This window comes from Asparagus officinalis, chromosome 4 (assembly GCF_001876935.1).
Source record: "Asparagus officinalis chromosome 4, Aspof.V1, whole genome shotgun sequence".
In the NCBI taxonomy this organism is placed as follows: domain Eukaryota; kingdom Viridiplantae; phylum Streptophyta; class Magnoliopsida; order Asparagales; family Asparagaceae; genus Asparagus; species Asparagus officinalis.
This window is the reverse complement of record NC_033797.1, coordinates 25,751,692-25,765,354: the sequence shown is the minus strand read 5'-3', so window position 1 is coordinate 25,765,354 and position 13,663 is coordinate 25,751,692. Positions and strand designations below refer to the sequence as shown.

Sequence of the window (13,663 nt, the reverse complement as noted above, 5' to 3'; positions counted from 1 at the left end):
CCATCATCATCATCAAAAAAAAAATGCAATAACAATAACAATAACAGCATTACCGATTGTAATATAAATGAAAAATCACGTTTACTTACATAAATCATTTGCTAAGAAGACTTGTTTACATAAATTATCCAGTCCTCACGTACAAAATTGTGGTATGCCTACCAGCTGAATACAGTAGTCATCCGTACCAATAACCTAACGAAACTATACTGTACAAAATTGCTGCAAGCCTAGCAGCTGAACACAACGGCAAACCATGCCAATAGGCAATAATCTAACAACACGGCACAAAATTGCTGCGGGCATACAGCTGAATGTAACTTAATAATGCTAAAAATATAACTTTAGCAACCAAAGCTATATCCCATCTCCTGCCATGATTCTTCCTTCGACATCTCCCAACCATCGAAACCAACACTGCTCGTCGAGGAACCATTCATCAAGCCACTGCTCCACGATGCCTGAAAACTTGGATCAAAATCGTAAAAGCTGTTACAATGAGACCCTCCATCGCCATTTCCCATCAAAATGTCATTACCGAGCACCCCAGAAGAGTGCACTGGTGGATTTGGTCCAAGAGAATTCGGCGCAGAATCCATCTGAGGATACTTGAACCCAGTACTGTCATCATCATTTCCCATGAACTCTTGCAAAAACCCAACAATCTCCTGTTCAAAACTCCCATTCTGAAGCAATTGAATCCTCTCACTGACTGCCTTAAACTTGCTATCAAAACCAAGACTGCTCGTTGATGCACCGCTAATCAAACCAGAGCTCAATGGTGTGAGAAAATTAGAACCATAAGCATCAAAATTACTGTAATAAGCCCCTCCATAGCCGTTTCCGATCAATGCCTCATTGCCAAACATCCCAGAAGAATAACTTGGCGGATTCAATCCGAAGGAATTCAACTCAGAATCCATTTGAGGATAATTGAACCCAGCACCATCATTGCCATCATCCATCGACTCCTGCCCAAACCCAGTCTTCTCCTGTTCAGTACTCGCGTGCTGAAGCATTTGCATCCTCTCAGTGACTGACTTAATCCTACTATCAAAACCAACACTGCTCGTTGATGCGCCTTTCGTTAACCCACAACTCGATGGCCCCCGAAAACTTGGACCAAAACCGTTAGACATATTACGATTAGCCCCTCCACCGGCATTTCCCCTCAAAACTTCATCACCAAACGCCCCACAAGAAGGGGTCGGGGTGTTGAATCCGAAAGAATTCAACACAGACTGCGTCGAAGGATAACTCAATAGAGGCTTCTCGTGTTCTAAATTTCCATTCTGGAGCAACTGGATCCTCTCATTAACCACCTCAATCTTACTATCCAACTGTCGAAACTTTTCAGACATCATCTTGTTGATTTGCTCCTTCAGAAAGCTTTTTACGTCAAGCGTGTTCTTGTTGTCTGTGATATCTGCGCTGAGGCTCTGGTAGCTTGAGATTATGTCATGGGCTTGTTGACTGTCGCCAGGCCAGAAATCGACGTCTCCGGTGCTGGGATTGATGATTGTTGTCAAGAGCGGGACTTGACAGAGAGTCGAAAGCTCGTAGGCTTTTTTCTTCAATGCTTCCTTTCTTTTTCGATATGTATTGTTTCGATTGCTCGGGTTTGAGATGAAATTGAGCTGAACCTTCGATTTTGGACGACCCATTTTGATCTGATGATCACAGGATAAAGAAAATTAATAATTTGTTGCACTCAGAATAATACTATAGAATTAACAAGAAATTGATCATATTTTGGACAATTTTTCGCAAAGATTAATAATATAAACGAGAAAATTGTAAATATTCAAGATACTGAAAGTGCTCGTTGATGTATAATCTGTCAATTTCAAGAGCAACTAGCTTTAAAGTCGAAGCAAAAGAACCATCTTTTTCCCTTCAAAAAGGAGGAGCTGTTGCAGAAACTAATCAACTATGTGAATTGAGAAGGGAAGGGGGGGAAATGTAAAGTTTGCTAATTTTAATTGTAACAACTTTTAAAATCTCAGAAAAAGAACAACCATACATTATTTTTTTAAATGAAAAAAAGGGTTCTACCGTGAGAATTAACTCAAAAGAAAAGAGCTATCTTCGAGGTTCAACCAAAAAAAAAAGACAAAACTCTAAAATCTCTTATCTTGATTTAGCAAAAGGGGAAAATGAACAATTGAAAGGGAGAAGGAGAGGATTCTAAATTATGAAGAAAAAAAATTTGGAAACACATGGAAACAGTTCAGTCCTAATTATTACTCATTCTAATTCGGGGAGTAATCATTGTTCAAAATCAATAAAAAAAAATTGAAATTTACCTTTAAAGTTGTTACCTACATAAAAATGATTTTAATGACGAATACCCTCAAAAGAGAATTTCTTGATATGGAATCAAGAAGATATAAAGATGCTAATTTATAAACTTCGTTTATATTAAAAAAAAAAGGGGGTACATTCTACCAAAACCCAAGAACTTTCAGTGTCTTACACTAACTCCCACTAAGCACGTTAGATCTTTCATTTCAAGCCCTAGGCAGTAGGCACAAGCCCAGTAAACAGAGGGGCCTAGTCACGTTAGAAACTTGTTTTTGGGGCCTAGGCACAATTTTTCCTTTTTTGTTCTAATCTATGGGAGTAATTTGCAAAACGCAGAAAAAAAATTTCGAGAAAAACAAAACACGAAAATTTATTGAGAGTTTTCTGCAATTCTAAAAGTTATCATGAGTTTAGTGTGAATTTAAAAGTTATCAGGGGTTTATTTCAAAATGCTGAAAGTTCTTGAAGGTTTAGAGTAATTTACCCTAAAAATTCTTTTAGCAGCTCCAAAGTTGACATTTCAAAAAAAAAAAAAAGAACAGAAAAATAATAAGAAATATAAATTCATACAGACGCCAGCATGCCGCTGTTTTTTCATGTTGCAATTAAGACAAAAAGAAAGATCAGCATTGTTGATTTAACAGCTACAAGGTTTAAAAACATGGTAAAAAAGACAACCTTTAATTTTCTTTCTCATAAAACTAACTACCTTCAAACTTAATCAACTCATAAAAATATCTATCTTTAACGTTCAACGAGGAAGAACTGACTTTAGAGAACTTACATTGATCTCCGGAGTCCACTGAGAGAAGAGCAAGCAATTGAAGAAAAGGAAAAAGGTCCTTGTCTTCTTGAATAAAACCAAAATAATAATAATAATAATAATAATAATAAAGGTGATGTAGTTTGATTAGGATTAGGATTCACACCAAGGCAGGCCCATTTATGCTCTCCGCGAGGACAACCTAACATTTGACCACGGTTAACCGAAGATTTAATGGAAGATTTTGTTTCCTAAAATGGAATCTATTTAATTGTGACTCTGATTCGGGCGTTACCCAAAAAAGAATAGATCCGGTAAGTAATAGGGAGTCTCTTGGTATTTACTTAAATTATTAATAGCCTACCTGGAAGGAGAAGTAAACTTCTTAAAAGGAATATTTAAAAAACGGTTTTTCTATAGAGTGCCCATGGGCACTCTATAAAAGATGAGAGAGATAGAGAGAAATGAATGAGGAGGGGGGTCCCCTGATTTGCATTGGGATCTTGTTGATGCATGCATGTATTTAAAGGCAAAGGATGAGGGGATGAGGAGCTAACTCGTGGATTAATTTTTTTTATTTTTATTTTTATTTTTTATTTATTGAGTAGTTGGTGGTTTGGATGTTCTCTTTCTTTCAGTATAAAAGTGAAACGTTTGAGAATGCATACATATGATATACTGCTATAAGTTTTAGTTTAAACTTGTGATCTTTATTTCTCATTTCAGCTTTGAATTTTGTGCATTGAAAGAGAATTTAAGATGATATATACTATGCTTAAATAGTATTGGAGTAATCTAAGCTCAAATTCCATTGACCGAACGCTCAAATCGAAGCTGATTTAAATGGTTATTGTCAACATTGCGTGGATATAAATTTTCATTCATGAAAAAAACGCTCAATCTGTAAAGTAATGTTAAGAGTATATAATTGTAGTGCACAATTTTCATCATAAGTTTAAAGTTTTCATGAGAAGTAGAGAGTTATAATTATACGGTTTTTCTATAGAGTGCCCATGGGCACTCTATAAAAGATGAGAGAGATAGAGAGAAATGAATGAGGAGGGGGGTCCCCTGATTTGCATTGGGATCCTCTTCTCATTCATTTCTCTCTATCTCTCTCCTCTCTTATAGAGTGCCCATGGGCACTCTATAGAAAAAACGTTTTTTAAATATCTTTAAAGGAATATTAGAAAAAGTTAACATTCATTAAAAAAAGGCAATCATTAAGAAAATGTTTGCATAAACTTCGTTCTATGAAAACATAGGAAGACGCAACTGCAAAGGGGGAGCAAAGAAATTGCAGCCCCACCCCCACAATCAGTTGAAGAGCGAGAAAACTATTCAACATGAAGAAACTTTTACCTTAAACTTGAGGGGGTTTTCACATAATACTTTTGAACTTTATTTCTATCATGTAACCGTGACTTTAAGAAATCTCTCAAAACCTTCTTTAACTTTGATCTTTTCTCAATAGACCTCTCTTAAACTTTAATTTGAAAATAATTAAAATTTCTTCGATTGAGAAAAATCCCAAAATTTATCATTGCTATTTATAGACAAATACAATGTACCCCTTCTCTAGGAATTTAGTTATTTATAAATTTACATGTAGGACACCCCGTGAGAAAAGGTTAAAGAGTTCAGAAAAGTTTTGAAGTTCAAGGGAGCTATGTGAGATGAACAAAGTTTTTAGTTCTAAAATTTACCCAATTTTTATCATCATATACACCCTAACATGTTTCCTTTGCTTTAGGAATTATAGCCAAAGGACAAGTTACATTTTTCATATTTCCGTATGTAGCTTTATTGAGTCAATCTTGTTTCCCTAGACCCTACTGTCATCTCACAAATAGCCAAAAATAAAATTTATGTAAATATTGGTAGACAGTGCCTTGCCTTATATAGACTTTAATTCTAAACTAACTTAAAATTATTCATTTTAGTAAACCCGAACACCATGTTCGTTTAATGAAAGCGGCAGTGTTTCGTTTGCTGCCAACGAAAAGATGACAGTGATCTATATATAAGCTCACTTCTAATATAAATAATACCATTATTCAATTACCAAGAATGCACTAATAAACAAAATAATAACATTTTCAATTACCAAAAATTACCACAAAACAGAACGTTCATGGCCTCGAAAACCGAGAATAAATAAAACCTGGACAAGTCGAGCAAAATTGTAGCTACAAAAAAAAGTATATCAGTTTTGCTGATATAAAAACAACTATAAATAAAATCAGCTCATCTCTCATTCTAAGCCCCCAATCTCAATATCCTGAGGCACAGGAGGTGGCCTGATGTACTCTTCCTCATCCTTCGGCATATGAATCGTAACGAGATCGGGCAATGGAGTCATAGGGCCCTGTTTGCCCTTTGGATCCCAAGCCAACATGATCTTCACTTTGATGCCTAGAACCCCCTGCACCAAAAATACAGTCAGGTTGGTCAGGGCACTAGATATAGACGATTCATTCAAGGGTTGATTGCAGGAAAAACTCCCAATGACATCGTCATTTTGAACTTACTACCCCTCTACTTTTATTTTTGTGGATGAATAGCTGAGTGAATTTTTTTTTTTTTAACTCTTTAATCTCAAGGAATATATTTGTCAAAAAAACATTTACTTAAAACATTCATATGAAATAAGTTTCATGGATCCCTTAGAAATTTATAAGAACCACTTGGCGATTCAAACTCAGTGTTACAAACACTAAATTCCATTTGTTCAAGTTTTGAGGATTCAAACCGAAAAAATCTGATGTATGGATAGAGAAATGCCAATTACGGATGGGCAATGGAAGTAGCAGAAGTTTGAACACTCAAATATGCATAGAGTTATCAGATACTGAGCCCAAACAACACATTGCGAAAGTTTTAGAAAACTGTACCGATTAGGGATGGTCAATGAAAGTAGTAGAAGTTTGAATACAAATACAAATCATTGTCAAGTGTACACGTAGATGCAGGGGATTCAAAAATAAATGAAGTCTGAAGATTAGACTTTGATAATAGATATTTAGATTAAAATAAAAGACTAACCTGCCTAAGAAGAACATGTCTAACAGCAGAGTCAATGTATTCATTGACCGGTTGGCCGGAGGAAATCATGTAACCATCCTTAAACTTCATTGACTTTGCACGTTGAGCCCTTAGCTTCCCACTGACAATGACCTGAAAGAAATAAACATTAACACATCAAAACGTGCAAGGTGATGTTCTCAACACATATTGATTTTCATCATCAAATGCTTCCCCTCTAAAATCAAAGATACTGATCATCTCTCTGGGCTCCCAAAACATTTTCTCTTATTAACGTAACTGACTAGAAATTAGTCCAACCTTAATCAGAAACGAACTCACCTCACATCCCTTAGCACCATTTTCCATAACAAATCGCAGAACTCCATAGCAAGCCCTGTAAGAAAACGTCTATTAAAAAAAGATGATGACACTATGTATAAAGCTTCTTTTGTTTTAGCTTTTAATTCAAACGACAAATCAGATCAATGAAAGGAAATACATCTGAAAAGTGGAGAAATTCCAAGCAATGCTAGTCAAAATGAATGCCTAACACCCATCTTTCCGAGATAACCTATTCGAAGGACATCAAGTTGCAGACTGCATGACCAAAATAACATTTACTGAACCAGAAAGATAGGTTTCAAGAAGTGCATGAGTTGAGACTCGAGATAGTATACCATTTATTGTCTGCTACTAATTTAATAAAAATTAAGAAGGCTACTCTAAACGAGACAAGTTCCGTCTTAAACCGAGGTTAACTTCCATATCCCATGTTGAAATATATACACCACAATTCATCAATTTGGAGAACGGAAACTCACTTATTGTGAGAAAATATGGTAAATAATCAAGTTTAGAATGTTATCGTGATTTTAATTATCAACATTCCTCATTAGCATGATCAAATGTCACTCTTGCACCAGGAAGTTACAATGTGAGATGAAATCAGTAGACAACTGATACGCTAAACCAATCACCTGTGGATTCATCTCTACGGTTGTCTGGCCGCTGCTCTAAAAGAGCTTTTCCTTTATGCACCTATCTTACAGTCCCTCAATACAAAGATAAGAGGGACAAATCTAATTGACAGGTGCTACGTGCAAAGCAAAAGACTTCAATAAATAACAAATATGAAGCCACTAAATGTGAATAGTTCAATACAAGACATGACTACTGCCAACAAAAATAGATCTATGCTATTTATTAAACATTTTTTATTTAAAAAAAATCACAGTGGCGAGTGTGATAGATTCAGCAAATGATCATAAAAAATCACTACTGTCTTATCCATCCCACAGGTGTGTGGTCACTGCCAATTGAATGGCTATCCTTTTTTGTACATTGTTTGTGAAGGTTCCAATAACAAAATCACAGCATGTATGATGACACAATGCAAACGCAAACTCGCCCATCTAACTGTAATATGAAAGAAACTTATGCAGACGAAAACTTAGTGAACTACAATATGCAAGAAACATATGCTTCTCAGTCAAACAAAAATACAAATCGATGTCAACCGAAAAATGCCTACTCATTGGTTCTGCAGAACCATTTAAGTAACAGAATATTAAACTATTATGGCCTATTTTATCTTAACAAATCAAGAACAACAAATGTGAGGGAATCAGAAGAAAATCATCATCAAAATATTAAAATCTGTGGGACTATCCCTGCGATTGTCTGGCCGCTGCTGAACAGTTAACCTTTAGTGCATTGTTAAGACATCAAAGTCGAGATGCTGGCACATTTTATTGCAGCGCAGTGCATTTCTAATCACAGACTTGCTTATCCATCTAAAACAAGCAAGAAATGAATGCTTCTGAATCAAACAAACACTCTAACACAGGTCAACCAAGCAAACGCATATCAGTTTAGTTCTTACATATCTAATCTACTTACAATGTGAGTTAAGACTCAACAAAAACAAATATGGGATGGAATCAGTAGATAGTCATCATCAAAAGATCAAAATCTGTGGAAACATCCCCACGGTTGTCTGGCCGCTACTGATTGAACAGCTATTTTTGTTTGCGCTGCCGATGAAGACACCAATATCAAATAATAGGCACCTTAATTGAAAAACAACGCAATGCAAATCACAGACTTACCCACCTAAACTATAACTTGCAAAAGTCAATGGCTCTAAAATCAAGTTGACAATGTAATACAGGTCAAGCAAACAAATGCCTATGCATATATTGAATTAAACCATTCAAACAACTTAGTTTAGCTACTGCATATCCTACCTACTCATGATGTATATTAACTTGTTTAACAAATTAACAGAAACAAATGTGCAATGGAATCAGTAGGTGGTCATCATCAAAAGATAACCATCTGTGGATCCATCCCTACGGTTGTCTGGCCGCTGCCAATTGAATGGCTATTTTTATCTGCACTGTTTATGAAGACACCAATATCAAAACTAAGTGCCTTAATTTTCAACAATGCAATACAAAATGCAAACTTAATTACCCGTCTTATGAATAGACAAAACCATCTAAAGTTTTCAATTTAATATTTATAAAATAAAATAAGCTTATGCATACTATATTATACCTATTTCAACAACAGTGTTGGCCAGCATTTAATAGTAATTAGATACTATCGACATACAAAAGGACATGGATATTATTAATCAAACGAGAAAACTGTTAAATTTTAATCTTTTTGAGGTAATAAAAAATTAACTTCCAAATTCCATAGATCTCTGTTACCTTCGGACAGCAAGTCCCCCAAGAAGCTTGTATCTAAGAGATTCAGCCTGTGCAATTGCGCAAAGCCCCCTGTTGTTAACCTTCTCTGCATAAAGCTCCACGCCATTCTCGGGGAAATTGAACCTCTTCTGAACCACAGAAGTCAGTTCCCTAATCCTCCTCCCCCTCTCACCTTCATGAAAAAAAAAAGATATAAATCAATTAAGACCACCAGATCGCAGTTAACAAAATCGAAATACCAACTTTAACCTAAAATAGTAAAGAATACAAAAAAAATTTACCAAGGACATTCTGCGTTCTCGTGGCGCGAATGATGATCTCGGTCCTCATCGGCGTAACCCTAACCTCGACGCCGGAGTAACCGTCCTCGGCGAGCTCTCTCGTCAGGACCTCATTGAGCTCAGCGAAGAAGACTCCGTCTGCAACGAACTGAACGAAAACGGGAAAAAATCAATTTTTTTAACGAAAAGATAGAGATGTAGAGATGCGAGAAGATTAGGGTTAGGGTTCCTGAAGACTCGCCTTTCTCTTCTTGCTGATGGCAGTGCCAGTCGTCATGATTGGAGATTAGTTTGGGGTTGTAGCTCTTCGAGATCCACTCGAAGAGCTCTCAGCGATAATGAAACCCTAGATTTGGGATTTGGGGGCAATGAAGGGGATAGCGTCTTGAACAGGGAGAGAACGAGGAAGCATTTATATGTGGGGATTAGGGTTTCGCCGGGTGCGAGGAGAATTTTGTCATTAGAAATGTATTTTAGATAATGGGCTTTCGGTGGGCTGGGCTATTGTTACCAAACTGGGCTAAGGTATTTGCTATGTTCAGGCGGGATTCCTTAGCTACTGAGGAGCTGTTTGGTTGGTTTCCTAAAAACCAAAAAAAAAGAAAATTGAGTCATGGAAATCAAAAAAGTACAATTTCCACCATTTCCATCCCTAAAACTAACTCACAACATCCAATAAAATATTATTTTCATCATACAATTCATCCACATCATCCAATAAAATATTATTTTCATCCAACAACTCATCTCATATCATCCAATAAAATAAACCAAACAACTTTTATGGGTCACATCATCCAACTCATCCCATCTCATCTTTAAAAATAACTCACATCATCCAATAATATTGTGACAACTCATCTCATCTCATCTCCATTTCATCTCCACCCATTTCCTCCAAAAAAACAAGGAAATTGATTTCCTTAAGTGTGAGTCACATCATCCAATAATATAATGACAACTCATATCTTCTCATCTCATCTCCTATTTTTAAGATTGAACCAAACACAAGAATATGACCTATTATAAGAAATAGGTTTCTTATTCTTTGATTTCCTTCTTTTTTAGCCAATCAAACAACCATCCAACAACTTTTCTTAAAAAATCACTCACATCATCCAATAATATTGTGACAACTCATCTCATCTCATCTCCTATTATTTGATTTCCTTCTTTTTTTAGCCAACCAAACAACCATAAAACAATTATTTAAGGAAATAGGTTTCTTATTCCTTAATTTCCTTCTTTTTTTTGGCAAACAAACAGCCCCTGAGATGACTTGGATTATGGGTAGTTCGCTCTTCTTCTTCTTCTTCTTCTTATTATTTGGGCTTTTTGTCTTTAGGTCCAATAGTTTACCTCCCTTTATTTTTAAACTCAAGTAGTATTAGTTGTATCTCTAAGTCCAAATTTCTTTTTGTATTTGTCTTTAAACCCAAATCCAAAATACAATACTTTCAGCAGTGGGTCCCCCCATATATTTTTCTTAAATTCCGGTTATACCCTCCCACTTATAGAATTCATTTAAGTGGGTCCCCCTTAAATAAAATAAACGAAATGGAGAGAGAGGGGGGAAACTGGCGGTAAATTTCCCCCCTCCATTCTCTCTCCGTCCTCTCTCTGCCCCCCTCTTCTTCTCCCTTTCTCTCACTCCATTAATAGAACTCAACACTCTCTCCTATAACCCATCATTTAATCACTCTCTCCTACAACCCATCAATTAATTCTCACCAACTTTCTGGGCATTTGAAGGTAGAAATTTGCAATTTACTCAACTACCAAGTTGTTAGCATTAATTTCTCATTTTAACCATGACAATTATTTGATAAGTTAGTTAAATGAGTTCATAAAAAAATTTTAATTCGTTATTTTTAGTAAAATGTTAGATAACTGAGGTTTTGTAATTAACCACCCATTAATTTCACATTAGTTATTTCACATAATTATTTTGCACTTCTTATTTCACATTATTATTTCACATAATTAGTTATTTCACATAATGTTATTTCACATAATTATTTTTAGTAAAATGTTATTGTTATGAATTCATAACAATTAGTTAAATATTAGTTAAATTTGTTATAATTGATGAAATTTTTGTTAAATTTGATCTTAGTATAGAATGATAACATGTAAGTATAGCATGAATTACCAGACTTATAAGTATAGCATATTAATATAAGTAGAGCATGTTATACTGTAAGTATAGCACATTAATACTGTAAGTATAGCACATTATACTGTAAGTATAGCACATTAACCTGTAAGTATAACATGTTATATTGTAAGTATAGCACGTTATCATGTAAGTATAGCATGTTATATTGTAAGTATAACACGTTATCATGAAAGTATAACACGTTATCATGTAAGTATAGCACATTAACCTGTAAGTATAACATGTTATATTGTAAGTATAGCACGTTATCATGTAAGTATAGCATGTTATATTGTAAGTATAACACGTTATCATGAAAGTATAACACGTTATCATCTAAGTATAGCACGTTAACCTATAAGTATAACATGTTATTCAGTAAGTATAGCACGTTAACTTGTAAGTATAGCACGTTAGTTAGTAAGTATAACACGTTAACATGTAAGTATAACACATTATTCAGTAAGCATAGCACATTATCATGTAAGTATAGTACGTTATCCTATAAGTATAGCACGTTATTCAGGAAGTATAGCATGTTATCCTATAAGTATAGCACGCTATCAGGAAGTATAGCACGTTATTAGGGCTTTTTGTCTTTAGGTCCAATAGTTTACCTCCCTTTATTTTTAAACCCAAGTAGTATTAGTTGTATCTCTAAGTCCAAATTTCTTTTTGTATTTGTCTTTAAACCCAAATCCAAAATACAATACTTTCAGCAGTGGGTCCCCCCATATATTTTTCTTAAATTCCGGTTATACCCTCCCACTTATAGAATTCATTTAAGTGGGTCCCCCTTAAATAAAATAAACGAAATGGAGAGAGAGGGGGGAAACTGGCGGTAAATTTCCCCCCTCCATTCTCTCTCCGTCCTCTCTCTGCCCCCCTCTTCTTCTCCCTTTCTCTCACTCCATTAATAGAACTCAACACTCTCTCCTATAACCCATCATTTAATCACTCTCTCCTACAACCCATCAATTAATTCTCACCAACTTTCTGGGCATTTGAAGGTAGAAATTTGCAATTTACTCAACTACCAAGTTGTTAGCATTAATTTCTCATTTTAACCATGACAATTATTTGATAAGTTAGTTAAATGAGTTCATAAAAAAATTTTAATTCGTTATTTTTAGTAAAATGTTAGATAACTGAGGTTTTGTAATTAACCACCCATTAATTTCACATTAGTTATTTCACATAATTATTTTGCACTTCTTATTTCACATTATTATTTCACATAATTAGTTATTTCACATAATGTTATTTCACATAATTATTTTTAGTAAAATGTTATTGTTATGAATTCATAACAATTAGTTAAATATTAGTTAAATTTGTTATAATTGATGAAATTTTTGTTAAATTTGATCTTAGTATAGAATGATAACATGTAAGTATAGCATGAATTACCAGACTTATAAGTATAGCATATTAATATAAGTAGAGCATGTTATACTGTAAGTATAGCACATTAATACTGTAAGTATAGCACATTATACTGTAAGTATAGCACATTAACCTGTAAGTATAACATGTTATATTGTAAGTATAGCACGTTATCATGTAAGTATAGCATGTTATATTGTAAGTATAACACGTTATCATGAAAGTATAACACGTTATCATGTAAGTATAGCACATTAACCTGTAAGTATAGCACGTTATATTGTAAGTATGGCACGTTAACCTGAAAGTATAGCACGTTATATTATAAGTATAACACGTTAACATGAAAGTATAACACGTTAACCTGAAAGTATAGCACGTTATATTGTAAGTATAACACGTTAACCTGAAAGTATAGCACGTTATATTGTAAGTATAACACGTTAACCTGAAAGTATAGCACGTTATATTGTAAGTATAACACGTTAACCTGAAAGTATAGCACGTTATATTGTAAGTATAGCTCGTTATATTGTAAGTATGGCACGTTAACCTGAAAGTATAGCACGTTATATTGTAAGTATAGCTCGTTATATTGTAAGTATGGCACGTTAACCTGAAAGTATAGCACGTTATATTATAAGTATAACACGTTAACATGAAAGTATAACACGTTAACCTGAAAGTATAGCACGTTAACCTATATTTAAATGTTAGTTAAATTTGTATATAATTGATTGATGATATTTTAGTTAAATTTGATCTTAGTGTAGAATGATAACATGTAAGTATAGCATGAAATACAAGACTTGTAAGTATAGTATGTTAATCTGAAAGTATATCACGTTATACTGTTAGTATAGCATGTTATACTGTAAGTATAGCACATTATACTGTAAGTATAGCACGTTATACTGTAAGTATAGCACATTAACTTGTAAGTATAGCATGTTAACCTGTAAGTATAGCACGTTAACCTGAAAGTATAGCACGTTAATCTGTAAGTATAGCATGTTAATATGAAAGT

General features: G+C 34.4%; 2 protein-coding genes across 2 annotated transcripts; both read right to left on the bottom strand.

The window, feature by feature from the left end:
* Positions 117–3,219, bottom strand: LOC109835861. Its single transcript, XM_020403844.1, has 2 exons — positions 3,089–3,219; positions 117–1,670 (listed from the first exon to the last, which is right to left on the bottom strand). The coding sequence occupies exon 2, from the start codon at positions 1,662–1,664 to the stop codon at positions 345–347; it is 1,320 nt and encodes a 439-aa protein (XP_020259433.1). The 5' UTR covers positions 1,665–1,670; positions 3,089–3,219; the 3' UTR covers positions 117–344.
* Positions 5,144–9,495, bottom strand: LOC109837006 (40S ribosomal protein S3-3-like). Its single transcript, XM_020405083.1, has 6 exons — positions 9,334–9,495; positions 9,093–9,240; positions 8,812–8,983; positions 6,434–6,488; positions 6,113–6,244; positions 5,144–5,492 (listed from the first exon to the last, which is right to left on the bottom strand). Exons 1-6 carry the CDS (start codon positions 9,367–9,369, stop codon positions 5,322–5,324), a joined length of 714 nt encoding a protein of 237 aa, XP_020260672.1. The 5' UTR covers positions 9,370–9,495; the 3' UTR covers positions 5,144–5,321.

What these genes read in the sequence shown, in the direction of transcription:
- LOC109835861 (XM_020403844.1), bottom strand. Translation starts at nt 1,664, where the DNA reads ATGGGTCGTCCAAAATCGAAGGTTCAGCTCAATTTCATCTCAAACCCG.
- LOC109837006 (XM_020405083.1), bottom strand. Translation starts at nt 9,369, where the DNA reads ATGACGACTGGCACTGCCATCAGCAAGAAGAGAAAG. An exon ending in GGGGGACTTGCTGTCCGAAG is followed by an intron (nt 6,489 to 8,811) that starts GTAACAGAGATC and finishes GTTTTCTTACAG; the next exon opens with GGCTTGCTATGGAGTTCTGC. An exon ending in GACATGTTCTTCTTAGGCAG is followed by an intron (nt 5,493 to 6,112) that starts GTTAGTCTTTTA and finishes TTTTTGGTGCAG; the next exon opens with GGGGTTCTAGGCATCAAAGT.